At 39.8% G+C, this 26970-nt stretch overlaps 1 protein-coding gene across 2 annotated transcripts in view; it reads left to right on the forward strand.

Moving 5' to 3' along the window:
- Positions 1-26970, forward strand: part of GTF2H2C (GTF2H2 family member C) — a 736228-nt gene that overhangs the window by 518834 nt on the left and 190424 nt on the right. For both annotated transcript variants that reach the window (XM_044063887.1, XM_044063889.1), the window contains one exon: positions 20587-20674. In XM_044063887.1, coding sequence (XP_043919822.1) covers positions 20587-20674 — 88 coding nt within the window. The remainder of the gene's footprint in view (positions 1-20586; positions 20675-26970) is intronic.

A 26970-nucleotide genomic window follows, 5' to 3' on the forward strand; every position in this document is an offset into this window, starting at 1 on the left:
AGTGTTCTTTCCTAAATTTGCTAACTAAGGTGAATACATGTTACATCTATTGGATGTCCACAGACAGTTACGTTTTTATCTACACAAAACAAAAGACATCAGAAAAACCGACCAATTGTTTGTTTCATTTTCAAAGATGAAATTGAGCATTACTCTGCCAAAACTTGCTACAGGCCCATTCAACTAGATCAATGGCCATCTCTTCAGCATCTCAATCCAGAATGTCCATGGATAATATATGCGTAACAGCAACTTGGGCTACTCCCCATATGTTTGTTACTTATTACAAATTGGATCTGGTCTCCAGAGGTAGAGCTTTATTTAGTTCAGTAATGCTCAGGAATATCCTTTGAGTCCACCCTGGATTTTAGGTAGCTGGGGACTCTGTCCCTTCAGTTGAGGTCAAATAAAAAATATACTTTTCTTCCTATTTGACTGCAAATATTCCCTTTCTACTAAAGTCAGCAAACAAGATCTGAGGTACCTGGGGTTGGTGCGTTATAGGTAAGGGAAAAGCTCGAGAGTTTTTGCTTGCCACAAGCTTTAGCATCTGTCAAGTCAGATCCGAAGGATTGGAGCTGAACCCATCAGTTGAGGAAGAATGAAAATAGACAACACAGATGGGACATTATGGTGAGTACTTAACTTCTTTTTCAGTTGCTGTAGTATTTTTTTTTTTTTTTTTACATCGGGGAGTAATCTAGGACAGATGGGAAGCCATGATTAGTTTCTAATTAGCTTTGGATCAGCAGAGTATAAATAAGTGTGGTCGGGTGTATAGCAAAATGGGGAAATTTAGTCTTGATATGCAAGAAATTTTGTACATGTATATTTTATTTTTCTATCTGTAGTTATATATATTCTTCCTGTAGTGAGTGGTAGGAGTGCTGGTTGCAGCAGATGAGAGAGAATGAGGGTGATATAGAGTGGGAGAGGTTGAGAGTGGGTATGGAGGTAGAGTAAGAATTAAATGATATCAGGAGGTAGTGGTTGCATGCTCTCTACCTATGTAGAATAGGTGTGGTGGGAGTTAATTTGTGTTCCATCTAAAATTTGTATTTATTAGAATAAGTCTAGTAAGAGTAAGCTGAGATTAGAAAATAGTATTGTGGGTAAATGATTTTAAAGGAAAAAAGGGGTATGCTGCAAATAATATTAAAGACGTTTGTGACCAGTCACTGACTGTTGATTGTCCACAACTGTTGGATCGATTAAACAATGTTATACATTAAAGACCACACTGAAATGATGTCAGGATGTCCATCGTGTTTCACTGTTGCAATCATTATATTTGGGTAATCTGCTGGCAGGTTGCCCTCAGTCGGCCTGATTAACAAAGTCTTGGGTCCTGCGTCGGTTGCTGTCCCTTCTTCCATGAAGTTAGGTCGTCAGGGGTATAAAACCTGCAGTGGATGCCATTACATCAGTCTTTCTTGCCGCGCGGTGCCCGAAGCAGAAGCAGGTCGCAAGTGCCGGTCGGCCGACTCCTGAACTTTTCGTTTTTGAGTTTCAGAACCAAAGTCTTTAACTTAAAGCTAAGTACCCCGTTGGGGAAACTTTTTCTTGCTCCTTACCGATGTCAGTAAAAGTTAATAATTGTATTACTTGTGGGAAGCAAATACCTCAAAGGGATTTTCATTTGTACTGTATTCCTTGCCTAGGCCCTGGCCACGACGTACCTTGCTGTCAGTTTTGTGCTTTATTTAATCAGCGCACTATCCGTCGTCGGTACATTTTTGCTTCTAAATATTTCGGTTCTCGGTTTAATTATCCAGAAATTACGTAGGTTAGCCATCCGACTACTGGAATACTGAAAAAATAAAAAGAAAAAGACAGAGACAGGCCGTTGAGGTCCAAAACTGCCGACGACGCTTCTCCTAAGCCAGTCGCCAGTTCGCCAGTACTCAGTGAGGCACTTTCGCAGCCCCTGATATCTGCTATTTTTGATTCGCAGGCCTCTACTGAGACCCATTCAGAGTCCGCGAGATGCTTCACATATGGAACCTGCAGATGTCTCTAGCTTGGATGGGTCCGGAGCCGCTGAGCAGGTACCGACTTCTGAGGGTGTATTCAGGCCTGCAGACTTACATATTAAACTGACTCCAACTTCAGTGCTAAGGCCTAAATCTCGATCTATGTCTAAAAAAACCGATGCCAAGGCCACATGTTCAGGCCCCTATGTCTAAAAAACAAGTGATCAAAATGGCTGAATATTTAATTACTCTAATCAGGGGTAGTCAACCCCCCCCCCCCCCTCCAAGAGGCCTAGGATTGAATTTGACTATGAATCTTCTGAACTGGACTCTTTTTTCTTCGGACTCTTCTAATGATCTGGATTTGTCCATACCTACTTATGAGGACTCTGGCTTCTCCACCTGAGGATTTCTCTTTTGGGGAAACTTTACATACCTTAAGGGAGCATTTCCACTGGGAAAGTCAGGATTCATAGGTTCATAGGTTCATAGGTTGTTACTAGGCTATCAGCCCTAGGGCCTATACATGCCTAGCCATAACAATTCCCTGGCTATTTCTTCCCACATTATTTACTTTCCTGGACCCCTGTCTAGCAGGGCGACTGACGTGAACCCTGGGGTGAATTTCCTTTCTCCCATCCAATTGTCAAGGTTCCTCTTGAAGAGGTCCAAAGAGGCACTCTGCTTGACATGTATGGGCAATCTATTCCAGAGTCTGGGGAGTCTCTGGGTCAGGAACCTATCCCTCCAGCATGTTTTGTTTAGTGTGATGACAAGGTTTAGATCCCTGGAGTGTGTAGCTCTGAGGGATTGGGATTTCTTTAAGTGTAGCATGTCCAACAGCTCTGGGTTTGACATGGCCTTGTATGTTAAGCAGAGATCGCCTCTGAGTAGACGATATGCGACAGAGTATAGCTGGAGTTTTTTAAGGCGGTCAGCATAGGGCATCTGCTTTAGGCCTGTGATTCTTTTAGTGAGGTATTCATGAGGTCTTTCCAGTTGTTGCAGATGTCTTGAGAGGTACATACCAAATGGTGCATTGTATTCTATAATGGGTCTAATGAGGGATGAGTACAGTGGGACAATGACCTCCTTTTTTCTGGATGAAAAGCCCTTCGTGATGAGGTGTGCCACATAGAAGGATTTCCTGACTGTTGTGGCGATGTGGTTATCGAAGGTGAGACCACTGTCCACCTGTGTCCCTAAGTCTCTTATCACACTTTCTGTGTTTAGTGTACTGGCACCTATATGGTAATTCATGGATACATGTTTTTTCCCAAAGGGGATAACAATACATTTCTTGGCATTGAGCTTGAGCCCATGGCTCTGGCACCAAGCATCTGTTTCTGTAAGGCCCTTTTGTAGAGTATCCACATCATTTGGGGATTCAATAATGGCTCCCAGTTTGCAGTCATCTGCAAACTTTGTTAGCCAGAGTCCCTTAGTGTTGACTTGTACTTCAGAGAAGTAGATGCCAAACAAGAGCGGCCCCAGGACTGAACCCTGAGGTACTCCACTTGTCTAGAGCTGGATTTGGAGTTGGCTACTTTTACAGTGTGGGTTCTATCAGTAAGCCATTTAGCAACCCATTGGATGACATAGGGATTAATGCCCAACTTAGTACGTTTATTTATGATTCCAGAGTGGGGGATGCTGTCAAAGGCCTTGGCAAGGTCTAGATAGGCTGTGTGGAACACCTTACCCTTGTCCATGGCTCTGGAGACTGATTCAAAGAAGTCAGTCAGGTTCAGGAGACAAGATCGGCCCTTCACAAACCCAAACTGGGTGGGGTCCAGTGTTTGAAGGTTGCCAATGTCTTTGTTTATAAGTTCCATGATAATACGCTCCATGGCCTTGCAGATAAGGCTTGTCAGACTGATGGGACTGTAGTTTCTGGGATCCAAGGTGGATCCCCCCCTTGTGGATTGGGATAACTGTAGCTCTGTGCCACTCAGTGGGCACGAAACCTGAGGTGAGGCTATGATTAAACATGACACTTAGGTGAGGTGCCAGTTCATATTGTAGTTCATGTAGTACACAGCCCGGGATGTCATCTGGTCCCATGGATGCTGTATTCTTGGCTTTAGAGAGTGCGTTTTGTACCTGTGTGGCTGTTATTACTGGAATTTGGCAATCTTCCGGTATTGAGATGGGCCATTTAGGGGGTGAGAGGGGGGTGAAGTTGGTACTGAATCGATCTGCCAGGATATTGGCAATATCCTTCGGATCAGTATATTTAATGCCATTCTGTTTTAGCTCAGAGCAGATCTGAGCATTGCCATTTAGATTCTTGACATAGTTATAGAATGCTTTGTGGTTGTCTTTGGAATATTTGGCAATTTTATTTTCATAACTAGCTTTGTAGGATTTTATGAGGCATCTCAGTTTCTTACTGAGGCTAGTAAGGGAGTTTTTTGCATCCTGGGATTTTCCTCTTTTCTGCAAAAGTTTCTTCCTTTTGTTGTAAAGTTTGTTTATGGCAGGGGACCACCAGATTGGCTTCCTTTTTTTGGATGAGAGCATTTTGGTTCTGTTTGGGATGGCACGATTCATGCATGAGTGGATGTGCTCGTACAGTGCCTTAGTGTAGGATTCAGCAGTTGAACTTTCAGTTCCCGTCTGCATGGGTGGCATGAAGTTTGTCACTTCTGACTTGAGTAGCATGAAGTTGGCTTTGGAGAAGTTTTTTTATGGTGGTTTCTTTACTGGGGGGTGGGGGTGGGATGTGGATGTTAAGGGGATTTCTCTGAATCCAAAAAGAGGCTTAGGGATTTCCTTCTTCTTCCTCAGCATAGGCCTTTGGCTGTACCTCCTGTACTAGATATTGTTGATGTGTTTTCAGAATCCAGTATGGCCCCTCATTCCTTGCCTCCAGCCCCTAGCAACCCAGACAGGTACTACAGGGTTTCTGAGTCCCACAAATTCCTTTTCAAAAATCCTGTTGTGGACTCTGAAATAATTTCTCAGGGGCCCAAGGGCATTAAGGTTTCTACTGCTAAAAATCCTACCCCTTCTGATAGAGAATCCAGGGCGCTGGATAGATGGGGTAAAAAGGTTTATACTTCTGCAACCTTAGCAATCAGGGCTTTAAACATTCAATTTCATATGCTAAAATATCAACAGCATATCATGGGACTGCTTAAACAGAAAATTATGTTGATTTCAGACTGTGTGGTGAATAATGATTTGCAGGATTTATTGCATTCAGCTGAACAAGTTGGCAAACATACTTTGCAATGTGGTTTTGATTCTTTAGAGGCCTCTTGTAGGGCTGCTGTTACTGGGTCTGTGCTTAGAAGGCATGCTTGGCTTAAGGAGCAATCTCTGCCTGATCATGTTAAAGCAAAACTTTTGGATGCTCCCTTACAGCAGGACTGCTTATTTGGCAATAAGGCTGAAGAAGTTCTAAAAAAGATGGAAGATAAAGCTAAATCTATGCAAACTGTGAAAGATTTCTTACAAGTGCAACCTCCTAGATTTAGTAGGCATTGGCCTACTAAGAACTGGTCCTTTCCAGCTCCTTCCATAGCCACTACGGCCAAACCCAGACATTCCAAAACCACCAGGTTTCAGTCCCAGGGGACTTTCAGAACTAAGCAATGGTGTGCTTCCACTTCCAAATCCGGAAACCACAAGGCACCACCCTATGATAAACAGTCTCAATGACTTCCCTTTGAAATTACCAAGCACTTACCTCCTAGCCGCCTCTTTGGGGAGAAAACTGTCTCTTCATTCAAGAAACTGGCAACTTATAACCTAGGACAAATGAGTTTTAAATATAGTGTCCCAGGGATACAGATTTCATTTCCACACGCTGCCAACTCCAAATGGATGGCCAGACCTGCCCTCAAATCAGTGGGCAGAGGCTCAGAAACAAGTACTTTCCCTCCTAAACATTGGGTCTATTCAACTAGTACCAGAAGAGGAAAAGGGACAAGGTTTCTATTCCAGACTTTTCCTGGTACCCAGAAAAGATAAATCATGACGTCCAATTTTGGACCTGTCTACGCTAAACACCTTTCTGGACATTCCAAAATTCAAGATGCCGACTCTTCACCAGTTACTTCCTATGTTAGGCAAGGGTGCCTGGTTTGCAACTCTCGACTTAAAAGAGGCTTACCTGCATATTCCAATCAGGGAACCTTGCAGAAGATTCCTACGCTTCAAAGCAGGCTGCATGCATTATCAGTTCTCTGCACTGCCCTTTGGCTTGTCTACTGTGCCCAGGGTATTCACAAAGTGCCTGGCTCCAGTAATTGCATTTTGCAGGCAAAGAAATATTCAGATATATCCATACCTGGACGATTGTCTAATTCAGGCAGAAAACCAGGCCATTCTTCTAAAACATCTGGCATTTGTAAAAATAGTTCTAACCTGTCTAGGGTACACCATAAACGAAAAGAAATCTCAACTGGTACCCTCTCAAAAAATTACATTCCTGGGTGCAAGCTTGAATACAACTGCCCAGATGGCTTTCCTTACGCCAGAAAAGTAAATTCATTTGGTGACTTACTTCAAACAGGTGGCCACAAAAACCCTGCTATTTGCAAGGCAAATACTGCAAGCCTTGGGGTTCATGACCTTATGCATTCTTCTCATTCCATATGCAAGACTGCATATGAGGAAACTTCAGTGGTACTTAAAAAGTTTATGGAGTCAACATTGTCACAGCCTGGAAACAATGATTCCTATCATGCCTTGCTTGCGCCTAGAGTTCCTATGGTAGGCAGAGGCCTGCCACAAAAACAAGGGACTGCGATTCACACCACCCCCTGCCACCCAAACTCTAACTACAGACGCATCAGACTATGCATGGGGGGCTCATCTGGCAGGGAAGTGCATTCAGGGCAAATGGAGCCCAAATCAAATGCACCTTCATATCAATCGAAAAGAAATGCTAGCTGTACAAAATGCACTGACAGCCACCAAGGACTACCTTCATCCAGGACAATTACTGATAAAGACAGACCACACCACGGTTATGTGGTACATAAACAAGCAGGGTGGTACACATTCCTACCCCCTCTGCAGACTAGCCATGGCATTGTGGAACACAGCCTTTAGCTACCAAGTACAACTACAAGCTCAATTCCTGCCAGGAAAGCAGAATGTTCTGGCAGACGAACTAAGCAGAAATCTCATGGACCCTCACGAATGGAAACTGGAACCACGGATTTTCAACATGTTGACACGCAAATGGGAGAGCCCAGACATAGATCTTTTTGCCTCACCCCATAAGTACCAGTTGGACAAATGTTGCACAAGAACTCATCACAAAAAAGCCTGGAAAAGTGGATGCTCTGTCCTTCAGCTGGAAAAACCTATCAGTCTGTGTCTTTCTGCCTTTGCTCTCCAAAGTTTTACTAAAAGTCAAACAGGACAAACCAAAAATGATTTTGATTGCTCCAGACTGGCCTCGCCAACACTGGTACCCACTCCTGCACAGAGTGTCACGCATTTCTCTGTGGCACCTGCCTCAGACACCTTCCTTATTGTCTCGGCAAGAGAACCAAATTCTGCACCCTCATCTCCAAACATTGAATCTTGCAGCTTGGCTACTCACTTAAATTCACCCTTAGTATCCCTCAGCAAACCTGTGATGGATGTCATTTTGGAGGCGAGAAGACCTAGTACTAGAAAATTTTATGCTGACAAATGGAAAACATTCTGTGCCTGGAATCAGTATCAAGGGGTGAGCACAGCAGTGCCCAATTTACCTCAGATTTTGCAATACTTAACTGAGATGCTTCACAACGGCCTGTCTTTTTCTTCCATAAAAATCCATGCCTCAGCCATTTCAGCTCATTACAACACAGAAACACAGATCCCCCCTCTTTCTAATCCTCGTCTAAAGCAGTATCTCAGAGGGGGCAAAAACGTGAGATCACCCAGGAGAGCTTCAACCCCTGCCTTGGGACCTTACCTTTGTATTGGAGAACCTCACTCTACCTCCTTTCGAGCCATCTGCAACTGCAGACTATTTCTTTCCTGGAAAACAGCCTTCCTTGTAGCAATCACTTCAGCTAGAAGGATATCTGAATTACAGGCCCTTATGGCAGTGGAGCCTTTCATCATCTTTCATGCGGACACAGTGTCACTCAGGACCAGTCCATCATTCATGCACAAGGTGGTATCCATTGTGGCTCTTAATCAGTCCATTCATTTGCCAACTTTCTTTCCCAATCTACAGAACAAGGGAGAGCGGATTCTGCATTCATTGGATGTACGCAGACAACTTAGATTCTACTTGGACAGGGCTAAATCTCGAAGAAAATCTGAACAACTGCTGATAGCATTTGCTGCAGGGGCAGAGGGGAAGACCATTTCAAAGCAAACCATTTCTAAATGGATAAGCCATTGTATTCATTTCTATCCCCCAGAGGATCAGATCTCATTCCACCAGGGCTGTATCTACTTCAGCAGCCTTTCTCAGAGGTGTTCCTACCAGGGATATTCTAGAAGCTGCTACATGGAGTTCAGTTCATACTTTCACCAAGCATTATCACTTACCAATTTTCTCTAAATCCAGAACTGGCTTTGCCACTGCTGTTTTGCAGGGCCTTATAGCTGGTCCTAATGCTGTATAAATCCATCCTTCCAACCTTAGCTTTGGGATTCTACCCAAATGTAATGACTGCAACAGTGAAACACGATGAACATAGTACAGTTGTGTACACTTACCAGAAATGTAGATGTTCGAGTGTATTCACCGCTGCAGTCCTGGTTACCCTCCCTCCAGCCCTCTGTTTTTCTTTTACTATACCTCTTCTTTCTTTTATTATGCTTAAAAGCCTTTTTGGTGTATTTGCTTTTGTTTGGAGGTATATATTTTTTGTGTTTCTAATTATATATATATATATATATATATATATATATATATATATATATATATATATATATTTTTTTTTGCTCCCCATTTGGGGGGCACCTGACATCTGGGGCAAGAAAAACTGATGTAATGGCGTTGGCTGCATGTTTTATACACCTGACTACCTGACGTCAGGGAAGAAGGGACAGCAACCGACGCAGGACCCAAGACTTTGTTAATCAGGCCGACTGAGGGCAACCTGCCAGCAGATTACCCAAATGTAATGACTGCAACAATGAATACACTCAAACATCTACATTTATGGTAGGTGTACACATCTGTTCTTTACTGCTGTACCTTGGCACACTTTAAACTGGATGTCGTTTCCAGAAATTGAGTGGGGATTCCAAAGGTCAGGTGGCAGGTGTGTCCCACTATGTTTTACCTAATAGGATGCATCTTGGCCTCTGTTCACAGAGCTGCAAGATGAGAAGAGAGAAATACTGGGTAAGCACAGAGTCAGAGGGTTAAGAAGTGGAAATGGGAAGGAGGAAGGATTCAAGGGTAAGTTTAAGCAAGTACACATCAGAGAGATCTGTAAAAGGGTAAACATTTAAACATCTGTTCAGTCAGTGTCCACATGCACAGATGACATCTCTTAAGCTGGTAAACAGCAGTATGTGACTGTCAAATTGCACACCATTTACAGTAAGCAGGAGACTCTTGTGCACAGTTAGCATTACACCATGTGCAGCACAGGTCTGTATTAGTTCGCCAAATGTTTCCTTCAGTGAACACCTAATCATCGACCCTTATTCAGCAAAAATCGCTTCCACAATTCACTGAATTTACCAGTGGCAAGGGAATAACTTGCCTCGCAGCACAGCGGATCTACTTCTGACTAAATGGAACCCACCCAAGTGAGGGGCCTGGCCCCTCACCACCACCATAACTATATATTCCAACTCCGAGATCACACTACAGTGGAGAAAAGGGCAAAGTTGTGTAGTTGCCAACTACTTCTTTGCCCTCAGTAAATTCAGCAAATCGTGGAAGCGATGTTTCACTGAATGCGGGTCAATTATTTGTTCTTTATTTGTTCTATGAAAGAAACTTGCTTGTGGAAGGGTACAACATTTACAGTAGTAAGAGAATTTAGAAGTTGAGTGTGTTGTGGCAATTAAAAATGGGCCATGGACCACTTCACTGGATGTAAATTGCACTTGGTGACTACAGTGAATGGTAAGTATCAGTGAAGTGCAAAGGATCATGCCAGCCATGTAGTCATTGGGACAACCATATCAGCTAGAGGAAAGAAAGCGGAAGGACATTTTCATCTCCTGAAATTCCATTTGTGTAGTCCCAGAAGGAATATATTCACTGTGTGCTGCTTCATGGATGCACTCGAATAACCCTTCACCCCAATATACCATCAGTGTTCCTTTGTTAGCAGATCATCAGGTGTAACTGGATAGTGCTTTGAAATCAGTAACGTAATCTCTCTTTTTCTAGGCTTATAGGTGAATACTAGGCAAATGACCACTAGGGCCATTATAAGCCTAACCATGCAACCCAGTTATGCCTCACAATTTCATTTATATACAAGGTGATTTACTAATTGCCTTGGTCCATCAGAAACATAGGCGCCATTACCAGGGGTGAATTTCTGATTAAGCACAACTTGAACCAGTGGACTGGTAAATTAGGGATAGGTAAGAGCTCTACTTCACATGGATGGGCAGCCTGTTCCATTGAATGGGAATTTTCTGAGAAACATATCTGTCCCTCCAACATATCCTATTTATGTCGCAAAGTTTAGATCTTTTAATCTAGTTGTTCTGATGCTGTGTGTTTTGCAGATATGCAAAAGGTTTATCAAAACAAGGCACAGGGATGCCTTGTATGCCAGGCAAAGATCACCTCGCAGAAGTTTGTATGATACAGAGTAAATAGACAGGGCTTTGAGGTGATCCACTTTGGACATTGTATTTACTCCCTGTATTCTTTTTGTAAGGAACTTTTGAGGATGTTCCAGTTGCTGCACTTATATAGTCAGGTACGTACCGAAGGGGACATTATAGTCTATGATTGGTCTGATGAGGGCCAAGTACATTAGTATGATGACCACTTTGGACATAGATGCCATGCCATTGCTTATAAGTTGAGAAGTATATTTTTACTACCTTGGACACATGTTGGTCGAAGGCTAGGTTACTATTTACATCCCAGATCCCTGACTAGTGAATCAACTTTTACGGATGTTTTATTAATTACATACTTACCCAGAGTGGCCACCTTTCCAAATAATAATGCATTTATTGGTATTGAGTTTTAAGATAGTGACTTTGGAACCAAGCTTTTTTCTGTGTTAGACATTCCTGAAGGATGTATTTATCTTAGGGGAATCAGTGACTGCTCCCCGTTTGGAATAATTTGCAAACTTGGTTAGCCAGAAGCCTTCGACATTGGATTTGATATCTAAGAAGTAGGTGCCTAGCACAGAGCCCTGGCGGACTCCACTAGTGACTGTCCTCTTTCCAGAAGTGGTCTCACCAATTCTAACCTGCTGCATGTTATCAGTGAGAGAGTTAGCTGTGTAGTGGGTTATAATGGGGTTTATACCTAGATCTGTAAGTGTCATGACAATGCCAGAGTAGGGTATTTTATCAGATGCTTTTGCCAGATCTAGGTAGGCAGTATGTACCATTTTCCCCCTCAGCCATTGCCTTAGTGACCTTTATTTATTTATGGACAGCTGGTTACTGGGAAAGTCTGACTGGGCACAGGTACCCTTTTTCATTGGAGGTGTGGGAAGAAAGCTCCAAGGTACCATGATATTTGCAGTAGTAAATTTTTATAATGCAGATTCAATGAATACATGGCATAAGTCATTATAATAAAATTTCTATTAATATTCAAAAACATTAAATTTACAAGCTTTGTATTGAGACTTTATAGCTAGAAGAGTGGTGTATAAGATAGGTAGGAGTAATTTAAGAGGAGAAGTCAGGTTGGGGGTGAGAGGGGGTAAAATTGAAACTCAGTTTGTTCCCTAACATGTTCGCTGTATCGCCAGCGATACTTTTCAAAGAAGTCCACTGGATTCAGTAAGCATGACTTTTCTTTGACAAAGCCAAACTGGGATGGAGCCAGTATCTGGAGGTCTCCTATGTCTTTGTTGATAATTTCTATAATAATTCTTTCCATGGCTTTGTAAATAAGAGTGGTCAGACAAATGGGTCTGTAGTTTCCAGGACCTGTTGAAGGTCCTCCCTTATGAAGGATGACAACCGTCATAGTCCTCCATTCACGTGTCACAAAGCGTGTTTTAACACTGTAGTTAAATAATGACTCCGGGGGTCCTGATAAGTCATACTTTGATTGCTCAGGGGGCATCCTGAGATGTTATTGGGGCCTATTGAGGCTTTAGCAAGCGCAGTCAATTCATGTTCCCTAGTTATAATTGAAGGGATTATGTTTAAGTGTATTTTTTGGGGGTGGTTGGGATGAGAGGGGGGTACATTTGGAATTGAATTTGCCTGCTAACAAGTTCTCTATATCACCAGGTTTGGTGAATGTGGTACCATTAACCACCGCTTCAGCAAGTTGCTGAGTGCTGCCCTTGATGTTTCTGTCATCTCAGAAACTGTCTTAACCTCAAAGTTGACTTTTCTTGACCTAATTAGCCCTCTTAGTTGACTATTTAGTTTGACAAGAGAATTTTTATCTTAATAGTAATCACCCTTCCTAATTTTTGCCATAATTTTGCCTTTTGTTTTATATCCTGCATAATTTGGGATGCCACCAGGACGGGATTTGTTTCTGGGGCTAGTCCTGGGTTTGGTTCTGGTAGGAACAGCAACCTCTGTGGAGCCATTGACATGGTTGTACAGAATTTCTGAGAGCAGTTTAGCATAAGCTGCTGTGTTCTCAGTGTTTAGAAGGGCATTGAATTTTGACAACTCATCACTTAATAAAAGGTAGTTTGCCATGGAATAGTTCCTGTTGCTGGTTTTAGTGGGATGATGGAGTTGATTTTGATTTTGGAGGAGACAGCTTTATGGTTGGACCTTACCAGGGAGGACGAGACATTGGGAAGGGGGGGGGGGTTGCAGTGTTCTTCCATATTTGTGAGCTTAAGGTGCAGTATGTTGGAGCCTGTAATGGACATATTCACTGTTTGGTGAAAGGTGTTTGTATTTCTGAAGTCCACGAATCTCTGTACCTGTAGATGTGAGATTATGTAGGATTTCAAGTCTATAGAGGGGTAATTAGTCTCCCATGAATAGGGAGTTAGACGTACTGGAGATACTCACTATCCAGCCTAAGTATGTATTGTCTTGGGACATGGGGGGTGACCTATAGCTGCCTAGGATATGGTACGGTATTTTATCTGTGGTGATCCGCACGTGGAGGAACTCATCCTGTTTGACCACCCTAGAGGTATGCTTGTTATTGATGTACATTGAGACACTTCCACAATTAGGCTCTGTCTGTGCAGCTACTGGTCTAAAAGTGGAAAGCTCTGAAACCTTGCACTGCTGGGATATTCTCTGCCACTTTCAGCCAAGTCTCAGTAACTGTGCTCTGTTCTTGAGAAGGGCTTGGAGGGAGTGTAGTGTTTTTGTTTAGGTTTCTGGCATTGAGCAGTAACACCTTGAGGTTCAGTTGAGTTGATTTTGCTGTTTTGATCGGCTTGTCGATTTGCCATTGCCTAAAAAAGACACTATAGGAGTTTATAAAGTTTTAGCCAATATTCAAAAGCCTAGACGGGAAAGATGCAAACTATCTTTGGCAAAGCAATGTGGTCTGTTAACCATGTCCTTCCAAGTTGACAAATATTGGATATCCTTAGAATAACACCTGAAAAGTCCACCAGTTGTTAAAACCAATCATTTTTTGCTCATATTGGGCATCATCCTTTGTGATGGTAATATGCTGCTCACTGCTGGGTTCATACTAGCCTGAGACACATAGTCTGAAAGCTCCATAATGTTGCTCTTCATATAGTACAGGGAGATACAGTTCAGGTCAATTACACCTACATGGAACATGATGGAATCATGCTGGTACCTGTGGGGTAATGACGTAACTGTGTGTGTGATTTGGCAGATCCTGGCTCCAGATAAGCACCTAACAGTTATCTTCTTGTTCAACCCAGTTAGAGGGCATCAGTTTATCTTACAGTGGAGTCCCCTACTTTAGGGGTTAAGGGTTTTTAACTCCACTGAGACTGCCAGTACTGGTGGTGTTATGTATTGTTTGTCTTTTGAGTGCCTTTGGGCTTGCTGAAGCATAGCTTTGACAGTGCTTGTACTAATCGATCTTTGTTGTCTAGGAAGATTGCTTTTAAATGTGTCAGCATGCGTTGGTCTGTGTGTGTGTGAACGAGCGTGTGTGCGCGCATGTGCGTGTGTGTGTGTGTGTGTGTGTGTGTGTGTGTGTGTGTGTGTGTGTGTGCGCGCGCATGTGCTGTGTGAGGAGAGTATTGTGTGTGTGTGTGGGATTTTGACAACCTGATATGCACTTGTATGCAAGAGTTTTGCCTCCATTGTCATTGTGTAACCTCTCACATACTGTGGTGGTTGGTGAATATGAGACAATTGCTGTATTGTCTTAAGTTGTCCATATCCACCAAGCCAGCTACCGAGAAGTTAGGAAATTGCATGTCCATACTTTCCAGACCTTTTGTTGGTGAGCTAGAAGAGGATGTTATATTGGGTTAGAAGGTTATTTAGAGTGCTTTATTGGGGCAGATTATGCTAAACAGTAGTAAATTCTACTAATTTTAATGTTTACACAATACAGAATCCTACTAAACCTGTAGGTATTGCTGCTCAATGCCCAACTAGCTGCTCTAAGCTTGTCGGTGCACAGGGTATTTGCTCTCTGCTGCTACTTTACAGGATACAGTTTTATTCTACAGGGAAAATTTGCTTTCTAAGTGTTTGCTACTGTACAAGGCATTGCTAACCCATGCAAATGCACAAGATTTATAGCAGCACAGAAAACTAAGTAGTTTGTGGGTTCATAGGTGTATACTAGGCTAACGGCCCTGGAGCCTATGTAAGCCTAGCCCAAAAAGATTCCCTGGCATCATGCTGCCCGATGTTATTTCCCAGTGCCCCTATCAAACAGGGCCACTGAAGTGATTCCCCAGGGTGAATTTTCTATTACCCATCCACTCATCGCATTCCTCTTGAAGAGGGCTAGTGAAGTGCTCTGCTTGATGTGAATGGGAAGTCTGTTCCAGAGCATGGGTAGTCTCTGGGTTAGGAACCTGTCCCTCCAGCATGTTCTATTTATTGTGGTAATAAAGTTGATGTCCCTGGAGCATGTGGCATGGAGGGATTGGGATTTCTTCAGATGTAGCATACCTAACAGCTCTGGATCAGACATTGCTTTGTAGGTCAAGCAGAGATCACCTCTAAGTAGGTGATATGAGACAGAGTATAGCTGGAGTTGTTTTAGTCTGTCCATATAGGGCATGTGTTTAAGGCCCAGGATCCTCTTAGTGAGGTATTTTTGTGGCCTTTCTGGTTGTAGGTGTCTTGTGAGGTACATGCCAATTGGCGCATTGTATTCTATAATAGGTCTAATGAGGGATGAGTAGAGAGGGACTATGACCTCTTTCTTCCTGGATGAGAAACCCTTTGTAATGAGATGTGTCACACAGAAGGACTTTCTGACCACAGTGGCAATTTGGTTATCAAAAGTGAGGTTGCTGTCAACCTGTGTCCCCAGATATTTGATCACACCTTCAGTGTTTAGTGGACTACCGTCGATGTGTTAGTTCATGGGCACTGAGTTTTTCCCAAAGGGAATGACGATACATTTTGTGGCATTGAGCTTAAGCCCATGGTTCTGGCACCAGTCATTTGTCACAGTTTTTGTAGAATGTCTACATCAGTTGGAGAGTCAATAATGGCTCCTAGTTTGCAATCATCTGTGAACTTGGTCAGCCAAAGTCCCTTTGTATTGGCTTGAACTTCAGAGAAGTAGATGCCAAATAGAAGAGGACCCAGGACCAATCCTTGTGGGACTCCACTTGTAACTGGTCAGTAGTCAGATTTGGAGTCTGCTACTTTCACAGTGTGGGTTCTATCAGTGAACTAGTTTGCAACCAACCTTGTGACATAGGGGTGTATGCCTAGTTTAGTGAGCCTGATTCCTGAGTGGGGAAAGGTGTCGAAGGACTTGGCAAGATCAAGGTAAGCTGTGTGAATTACCTTGCCTTCATCCACAGCTCTGGTGACAGACTCGAAGTCTAGCAGGTTGAGCAGGCATGGCCAATAAAATGAGCCCTCTGGCCAATAAATGACTACACTGCAAGTCGTTATGTTTATTTCCCATCTCATATATCGCAGACAGACGCCTCCTGCTACAAGATGGATAAACCTAGTCCACCAAATGTTAAAAACACCATAGAAGAGACTGACAAGTGCAATTCTAAGACAAACCAATTACACAGCTAGCTAAAAATCCCTTGTTGAAGGCAATTTCAGTAGTCTTACAGCAGTAACAGTGAATGGAAGAAAATTTTTTTTTCTTTTACAAAAAATACAGTGAAATGCACACACAAAAGTAGGAAACAGTAGCGATCACTCCATATCGCTTAAGCGAGTATGATTTATCTTTCAAAAGTATTTAACTTTGCCCGGATGGCACTGGATAACAAGAAAAACACTTTGGGAACACAGGGTAGGACTTCATGCTTTGCTGAGCTCTAGGAAAATGAGCAGGAGACAATATGTAGTAAAGGAGGTTTTTCTCAAGAGTAATGCTGGTTTGGTGAGCGGGCACTCTATATCATGGATCTTTGGAAAACATTGCGTTGGAAGAGTACATAAATATACAGCAGACAATAGCAAAGAAAGAGAGGAGATGGAGGGTCTTTGGAAATCAGATTACCTTAAAGGGTGGAAGCCAAAAACACAGCCTTTTAAAACCACCACAGCAAAAGTGTGGGAGGGTTGGAAAAATGACAAGGAACAAGCAGTCTAGCTGGAGAGGCATTCAGTCAAATAAAGCCAATATTGGAACTCTTTCTGGAACTTTAGCTTAATGTGTTAGTGGAGGATGCAGAGATACAGAACAGGCTGAACAAATAATAATAGTGAAATAAATATTTTGTTATTGATGGGTAACTTTTAGTAGCTGTTTCCATAGCGTGAAATGCCACCATGATTAGCTCAGGTGTCGGAATTACTACTTTGACCATCATGCAAGTCCTGCTTGACCATCATGCAAGTCCTGCTAGGCTAATGCCTTCACTCAGGCTGTTGTTTAATGCCTGTACAATCAAGAGCAAGCTAGGAATACTGTGACCTGCTGTGTATGGTTGACCTCATGGTTATCACTGAGAGCTGGTTAGACAAAAACAGCAGGTTGCATGCTGTCCTACTGCATTTGCAAGTTAGTCACAGCCCCTCTCCCTAATCAACAGTGTTGGTGAGGTAGTCGGTGTATATTGTAGTCTAGATTTTGAATTAAATAAGTTGAATGTTGGAATTGCCAGCACCTTTGAGTATGTCCTTGGGGCAGGAATGAATTACAGATTTCTCTCCATTCACTGTTTAGTTATCGTGGACCTTCTTGCAGGGATTAACAGCTCTTGTTTGCCTGGCTTATCCAGTTATCAGGAGTCTTTCCTGGAGGAATTGACAACTGTTGTTGGCATGGTCAGTGAATTTCCCAAATGGCTTGTGTTGGGGGACTTCATTGCTTCGGTTGACAAAAAACCTGTGCACTCTCACTATTGAGCTTTTGAATTTATTTCAGTAGTCGCAGCTTCACTCAGGTAGGTAGTACTGCTGCCCAGAATTCTGGGCATATTTTGGACTTGATCATAGTCAGAGACTTGTTAATGGAACCAGGTTATTGTTTATACTGGTATGTGGTGTATTCCAGTTATGTCACCTGATATGAAATTAGTAAATTGTAAAACTGTTAAGAAATGTAAGCTCTGAAGTCTTATTGTCCATATTTGACCAGGTGTTTGGCACAGACAGTGCCATTTACCCCTTTTTCTTGTAGCATGCAGTTGTACCTTCTCTAATGCATTAGGCGTAGTGACCCCAGCTCATGTATGCCCAAAGTCTGCTGTTCATCTTGAGCTATGCATTGCCGATAGTTGCATGAAGGTTGGTGAGGGACATGCCTACTCAATAACAAACAGCCTTGAAGCCTTGATGCACACTGTGTATCATACAGAAATTTCAAAAAAGAAGGCAACTTATCTTTTCAATAAAATTTCTGTTGTAGCTTATTATCTGGCAGTGCTTTTTAAGTAGTATACATACTATGCTGGCAGGCTTGCTTTGTTTCTCAAATATTTAGTCTTCCTCTCAGTTTGAGGATGTTGCACTTTTTTGCAGATAATGCTGTCAAGATCGGGGGTTTCTTCCCAAAAGATGCCGAAGTTTTGCTGGATAGAGTTTGGATATGTTAATCATGATGTTATGAAAATGGTTACATCTCTGCATTCTACTTACTGCAGATTTGATTCTTGTCATCCCAGGTCACTAAAATCTTACCTAGAGATTTTTGGACCAGTTATCCTTCAGATTGTCCAGTATGCCTTGAGGTCAGAGATTTTTTTAACTGCTATTTAGGAGAACTTGGCTATTCCCACCTTCAAAAAAAAAATCTCCAACCCCACACTGCCTGGAGAATTGCCACCCAGTCTCTAATCTTCCTTTTATAGCAAAATCGTAGAGAAAGTAATTTTTGTGTAGGTGTATTCCTGTTTGCAGTCTTGTGAGCTCGTTGATCAGATTAGCCTGTATTTAGATCTCAGCATGGTACTGAGATAGCCTTTATTCTGGTTGTAAGTGATTTTATTGATGTTTTCAGATCAGTGGTTATATTCCATATTGGTCTTTCTGGATTTTATGGTGGCATTTGACACAGTGGATTGTAGGATCTTGACTGATCATCTTAAAGCATAGCTTCTCCTGAGAAATGAGTAAATGGTTTGACCTACACCTCTCAGGCCTCTTCCAGAGGGTTGTGACTGGATTAAGTTCTTCATTTGGTAACCTGTAGACAGTTGGTTTGCCACAAGGCTCAATTTTGACACTTTTATTACTCACTCTGCATTGTTGCCCCAGAGAGAGACTCTGAGAGAAAAATAGAGAGAGACAGAAGTATTTCCCGTCAGTCTTGTGCAGCTGATATTCAGGTTTCCATCTCCTTCACTTCACTCCGTGGAAGATTGGAAATCAGTTCTTATTTGTTTGAGAATTATTTGAAACGGGTTCCTATTACGTTATCAAAAGATAACATAATTGAACGGCCGAAACATCGAAACAGATGCATTTCGAAGTTCGCATTGTGGGATCGCAGTACAGTGAAGATTGGGATATTTGCCCTTTCCTCACTGTAGTGCGATCTCGGAGTTGGAATATATTAGTGGGGGGGGGGTGAATAAAAGTTTCGAAATGCAGCCGTTTCGATGTTTCGGCCGTTTAATTATGTTATCTTTCGATAACGTAATATGAACTCATTTGAAACATCACCTAGCTAAAACTTGAGGTGATATTGGATCATGCCACCTTACAGCCTTATCTTCCTCCTCTCGTTTTACCCCTTATTATTCTCATTACATTTATAATCATATGCACTTTATCCGTTGTATCAAATGTATAGCATGGTGTGTGCAATAAGTACTGTGATCTATAGTGTGTAAGACTAGGTAAGAAGGGGTTCTAATCTTACTCCAGGCTACTTGGTGTGTGTGTGTGTGTGTGTGTGTGTGTGTGTGTGTGTGTGTGTGTGTGTGTGTGTGTCCCTGCATGAGTGAGTATTCCCCTGCAAAACCACTGAGAATCCCTCATTGACTGTCAAACTGTATCAACTTAATACGTTTGCCACTGCAACCCAGGCTGGGGTTGAAATTCATTTTTGATCAGTACCCAACCCCAGTAAACAAACATAAAAAAGTAAATATAAAAATAATAATTTATTAGGTTGATTGGAATTTGTTTCCCAGGTCTGTGTTTTTGCCACTTTTCTTGATGACTGGCTAACAATGAGGAGCCATATAGCAGATGCCAAGGAGACGTCTTATTTCCATATAAAGACTGTAGCACAGATCCAGACTTTAATACCATCTGTGGGCCTTGCTACAGTGGTGCATGCATTTTTATTACCTCACGCAGATTTACTGTATAGCTTTCTTCCTGATGTCGTCATATGGCGATCTGGCACATATGAGTTAAGTGCAGAATTGGTTATTAATGGCCCATCTTAGAGCTGCGCTGCCATATTACCCAGCTGCTGTGGAATTGGAACCAGTTTCTAGACAATGTCAGAGCTGTATTTAAAATCTTATTACTGATATATTGATACAGTCTGGATTCCATGCATGTGAAAGAACCATTTATGCCTTGTGTCTTGCCAGAGGTCATCAGGGAGAGACTGCTCTTTGTTCCAAGAGCTCAGCTAGAATACTATGGAAGATTGGTCCGTTATGTATGTATTGGCAAGCTTTTGGAATTAGCTACCTTTTTTTTTTTAAGGCTTGTGATGTGGAAACCTCCTTTAGAAAGTCCTTAAAATATAGTTGTAAACAAATTAATTGAAATCTGAGCAGATGTACTATCTTAATCTTCAGCAGACTTTCTAATATGAATTTTATGCCAGGGCTTACCCTTTTATGAATTTTATACATGGGTCTGTCGTAATATTTTAGTAATATTTTTCTTGTTTGATTTTTTTATGTAAAATACTCAGTAAATAAATATTTAAATACAGTAAATACTGTAAAGTATACTCATTAATTTTTTTCTTTCTCTTTTTAAGTCCTTGAAGGCTGCTAAAATTAGAGTGTCTGTGATTGGCCTTTCAGCTGAAGTTCGAGTCTGCACTGTGCTCACAAGAGAGACTGGTGGTAAGTGTCTTTGTTATATTAGAGCTGCACACACAGCATTTCCTTTTAAGGATTTTGCTGTTAAACTGAAAAAAGGAGAAGGCTGTGATGTGCATTCATTGATTCTGCCCTTTCATAGACACTGTCACTAGAACGTGGCATTTGTACTATTTGTTCAGAATTTATTCTTGTCAAAGTACATTAGTTCCATTTCACAAGTCACATGCTTGTAAGACATAGTTGTCATTTGGATGCTAAGTGTCAGTATGTCTGGCCTTTTACGCACAGAGAGTTAAAACTGTGAACTGGTAATGAGCTTCATTGTGTAACCCTGGGTCTTGCAGCCTAAATTTTGACTTAAACCTTGAAAGTCATTTAACTTCACAAGGCTCCTTAGCTGTTCTTGCATAGACACTTTTACCAGTGAGCTTACCTGTTTAATAAGTAAGCGATACCTGTAGTTTATACTTCTGCATTACTTGTTTTGCTGGGTCAAATGAATGGCTACTCAAGCCACTAGCACAGTCAGTATTTTCCTCGTAGTTTAATGACTTCAGGTGTTTCAGTTGTGTGTTTATCACTGATACACAGCATTTTTTTCATTGCAGTATTAACAGTAGTTTATAGTGTTCCTTAGTTTTCATCCTGAAATATGCATTTGCGAATGTGTTGTGTTTTGTTTTCAATTACATATTATCAGTTGCAGTTATTTATTTATTTAGTGTTTAATGGTATAGTAGTATACCATTAAAAGAAAAGATATATTGTACTTTGTTCACAGTGGTGGAGACATTATTTGGTCATCTCAGCACAGCTTGAGTGACCAAACTGCCCCCCCCCCCCACCTAGCCATGGATGAACCCCCCCTCCCCCCACCTAGCCATGGATGAAAATATGAACCACTCGGGACCCTGCTGTGGTATTTTGTTGCTGTTGCACTGTGATAGTATCTTAAAAAGAAACCTCTTAACCTTTCAAAATAATACCACTGTGTATTGTGACCACCACTGTCAATCCATCTCTGTGACCTGATGTAGACTTCAGATATGCTGTACCTACAAATTTTAAAATGAATGGCTGTCTGGAGGGTGAATGCAGTGCCTGAAGACCAATTCTGTCTGATTAGGGGATGGGTGTGGGTTGATTAAGATGAAACAGTGTCTCATGTTGGAGACTGTGATGGACACATTTGCCCCTCTGTTTGTCATACTTCTGTGATATGTGAACATTAAGCCTACTTCTGGTCCATCTGACATATAAAGAAGAAGCAGATAACTTGCATTTTGACAATGCCCATCCATCAAAGGGGTTGTTGAAATCATTGGGAAACAACATCCACTTGCCTCTCATAGTCAAATGTCTGTTTCACCAGCAGTGGTACCCACTACTGCTATCCTTGATGAAGCAAACTGCACTTCTCTTCTTGTTCCTTGAAGCCTTCTGTTAGTGGGTAAAGGAAAAATTTCTATCCCAATCTCAAATCCTTTTATCTTCCTGCATGGTTAGGAGCCTCCATTTCAGACTCAGATTCCTTAATTTTAAAATAACATTAATTCCTCCATATTAGTTGCAAAACTCCATGACTACATAATGATCTTACAGGATTTTGGAAGCAGCTTTGAAACTGTCTGCAAGAAAAAAAAGAATGTCAAATAATTTCTGATTTTCTTCAGCCACCCTCCAACTTCAGCCCCGAAATGTCTCATGATTCTGGGTTTTATGGCTTCTACAATTGTCATGATTCTTCTAGCCAGACTTCATATGAGAAAAAAAAAACAGTGGTTTCTTTAATTAGTTTGGACACTACACAAGGACCCCATTTCTTTTAGGATTTCAGTGTTGGGCTTTGTCAAAAGGGAATTACTTTGGTGAGTGGATTTGTTTTCTGTCAGCCAAGGACTCCCCTTCTCCCTTCCAGCTCCAGTTCTGTCTGTATCCACAATATTTCTCAGACATTACTTGAGGAGCTGTTTTCAAGGGGGTGAAAGTTCAGCGTCTGTGGGACAAGCACCACAGACCAAAACACATAAATATCTAAGATCTGATGGTAGTAATAAATGCCCTCAAATGACTAAACTTTCTTTGGGCTTCAAGGCCTCTGCTGTTAGTCACAGACAGCACAGTGATGTGATACAAGGATAAGCAAGGGGTAACCAGATCATGCTCCTTTCTAGACTAGCTACGGTAGCCTGGCACCTAGCAACAAAGCTCATTGTTTCACTTCGGGCTACCTACATTCCAGCAGAGCAAAACATTATTGCAGACAAGATTACCTGGATCAGGACAGACCTTCGCAAATGAAAACTGAACCCAGAGGTCTTCCATGAACTGCTCCAACTGTAGGAAGTTTCTCAAATAGAGCTGTTTGTCTCCATTCACAACAAACATTTAATACGATACAAAAGTGCAGGTCAACACCACGATGAATAAAAGCGAACTTTTATTAACAAAATATGAGCTTTTGCATGCCCACAACTGCACGCTTCTTCAGATGAGTGTAACATCATAGTGAAACCATTCACTATATATACAAAAAACTATAATTGCTAAATATGTTAATTAATCCAATTATTCAATTATATTGTTTAAAATGCCCATTCATTTAAAGCAGTACAGCAAAACTAACAGAAATAAAATATAGTGAATGTAACTTGTCCCCAATCATTATATTTATCTCATCCATTCATTAATAATCACTATAAACAGTGTGAACAACAACATATAATCATATTCATATTATTTCTTTCATATTACAATTCCTATCCGTCTGAATATCTAAATCTAATGAACTATAAGCTATTACAAAAAACCAGCATATGTAACATATCCAAAAAATATAGAAAATAAATAGACGATTTTGCAGGCAGTATTGAGAGAGTATATATATCATTGATTCCTAATATATACATAATTTTGAATTAATGTTGTTAAAACAATTATATACGTAGTTCTATTAATAAATAGACATCAATAAATAATTAAATGTATATATATAGCCATTAAATAAATAGTTCAATAATTATTTGTTATAAAAATTCTTTAAAAAATTCTTTAAAAACACATCTTAAAGCACATATTAACAAATACTTATATTTAGATGTATATCAAATTCATCAATCAAATGTATTAAATACATTGATTGCTAATATATATATATATATATATATATATATATATATAAATATATATATATATATATAATATATAACATCATATAAATATAAGGGTTAAATTTTACTGATTAGAAGATTAATATAATTATATAGTCACTGATATATCAATGAAATGTGACTATACGTATAAATATAAAAATATTTCACATCCATGTATATATAAATGTAATAAATATATATATATATATATATATATATATATATATATATATATATATATATATATATATATAAACAATTTAAAATAAATAAAATAAAATAATATTTATGCATGTAGCAAGTGTTTATAAATATTCATAAAAACATGTAGGAGCTTTTATAGCTATATAGTTTTTCCAAATATTTGATGATCTATTCAGATATTTATCAATGTATGAAACATATTGTGAGAAGTAATAATAATGTAAATAACAAACTATATATAAAGAACTACATATAGAAACATAGTTAATAATATGCAAAAAATTGATGCTATGCTATTTGAAAATGGATATATGTATCCAAATATAGACTTATATATAAGTATATTATTTTATTGTATTGTCAAATATGTTTATATAAATATTTTCCTTTATTAACTACATATTGTTTCTATGATTTTCCATAAACATAAACTATTTAATTGGGTGATATCTTATTATGAAGAACTAAAAATGGATAAATTCCTAAGTATTTACATATTCTATATTACTTAGGAGTTAATCATATGTATCAATTTATTCATCAAATTCATAGAATTAATGATATTTCCTTTTTTTCAAAAATGACCTAATACTAATATAGCTATTTAGGCCAGGATATTGTTGTGCCCGAAATCTAAAAATCCAATCTAGTTCTAGATTCTCTAAATTGTTGAAATTATCCCCTCTTCTATTATTAATCGGTCTTTTTTGTATCACCCTAAAAACAAATTTATGTGTAGGAAATTCAATAATGTGTTTTGATAGGGCATTTTTGGAATCTGCTTTCTTTATGGCATATAGATGCTCTTGTATCCTGTCTTTTAATTTCCTTGTCGTCATACCAATGTAGAAGGCAGGGCACCATTCACATGTGGCCAAATATATTACATTATTGTCTTCACAATTAGCAGAGCATTTGAATTCAAATATAAATGGTAGTTCAGGATGTACAAAATCTTTATTTGTTGAAATCCATTGACAGGAACTGCATTTTCCACAAGGGTAAGTGCCCGTATATGTCCTATAATACATTATGTCATTTAGTTTCTCATTGCATAATATCCTTTTTAAATTTTTCATATTTTTGTAGGTGAAGGTGGGTCTTTCACCTACTATTCTTTTAATTTCATCATTGGTAATCAATATAGACCAATGCTTACTAATAATGTTCGTTAAATATTTGTTATCACTAGTATAACTAATTATGCACCTCACCTGTTTAAGATCTTGTTGTTGATATTGTTGTCCTTCTAATTTAGGTCTGTAAAATATTTTTGGCACTTGTCTAGATTCATTAATATAATTCTCTTTTATGGTAGCCACTGTTTCTGGATTGTACCCTCTATCTATAAATAATTGTTCTAATTTATTAAATTCATCATTACGTTCATTCTCATTCTGGCATATCCTATATAACCTAGTATATTGTCCTCTCACAATATTATTGAAAATAAATCTAGGATGCATACTCTCATGTTGTAATAAGGTATTTTCCAACATTTTTTCCTATAAAGGGATGATGTTAATTTTCCTTTTCCATCTTTTCTAATGTTTAAATCTAGAAAGTTAATATTGGAATAGGAGTATTCAATTGAAAACCTTAAAAAGTCTGTTGTTTTTTCTAAATCATTAATAAACATTTTTAATTCCATTGGGCTTCCATCCCATACTAGCAGTATGTCATCTACAAATCTGTAATAAGCAATCACCTTGCAATAATCAGGATGTGTAAATAAATTAGTAATTTCCCATTTATAAACAGCTAAATTTGCATAAGTATTCGCGCAGGGGGTGCCCATGGCCACCCCCCACTGTTGAATGTAGAATTGGTTGTTGAACATCATTACATTGTTCGTAAGAACTATTTCAAGTAAAGCATTTAATAGGATCTGTTCATGATTATTGTAAGAAGAAAATCTATTCAATAAGAATCTTACTGCTTCAAGTCCATAGGTATTAGGTATCACCGTAAATAGACTTTGAACGTCTAAAGTAACCAATAAATGTTTATCCAAAATTTTTCTTGATAAATTACTGAAATTAAGTAGCTGATAAGAATCCTTTAGGATGGTTGGAATTCCACTAACCAACGGTTTTAATTTCCTTTCAATAAAAATAGAAATATTTTCTGTAACCCATTGATGTCCAACTACTATGGGACGTAATGGTGGTGGCATGATGCCTTTGTGCATCTTGGGTAGTCCCTTAATATATGGTATAGTTGGATGTTCAATAAATAAGAACATATAAAAGTCATAACTAATTTGTCTGGTTAGTAATAAGTCATAAATGTTTTGATGAACCTCACATATTAACTTATCTACCACTTTAATATCTATTTTCTTATAAGTGTTATCATCCTGTAGTAGTAATCCCATATATGTTACATAATCTTTTGAGTTCATGATGACCATCCCTCCCCCTTTATCCGCAGGTCTTATTACAATTTCTGAGTTGTTAGCTAAAGTATTCATTGCAACTCTTTCATCATTGGACACATTGTGAAATAGTGACAAAGATCCTTTTCTATATTCAGAATAATGTTTATATAGATCATTCTCACATGCCTTTAAAAAACAATCTAAACAAGGATGCAATACAGGTGTGAATGCACTTTTTCTTTTAAAGCATTCAGAAGCATTCTGTGTGTGGCTAGCATTATTATCTTTCTGTGAAGTTGATTTAAAAAACATTTTCAAAGCAATACTGCGTACAAACATGCGTAATTCAATTAATATATTGGATATGTTCCCTATTTGTGCTGGTATAAAACTTAGTCCCTTATTTAATAATTTGTAGTCCGTTTCAGTTAATATGAGGTCAGATATATTAAAACCTAAATTATTCAGTCTCTCTGCCGACCCCTTTTGTTCAAGGGCTCTTCCGATGGTCTCCTTTTTCTTCTTCCCTGGCTCGTTGATCTTCCTCTTGTGTCCCTCCTCTGCCGAACCGGAAGCGGTAA

This window comes from Protopterus annectens, chromosome 2.part2 (genome assembly GCF_019279795.1).
Source record: "Protopterus annectens isolate FY-2018-M chromosome 2.part2, PAN1.0, whole genome shotgun sequence".
Classification (NCBI taxonomy): Eukaryota; Metazoa; Chordata; order Ceratodontiformes; family Protopteridae; genus Protopterus; species Protopterus annectens.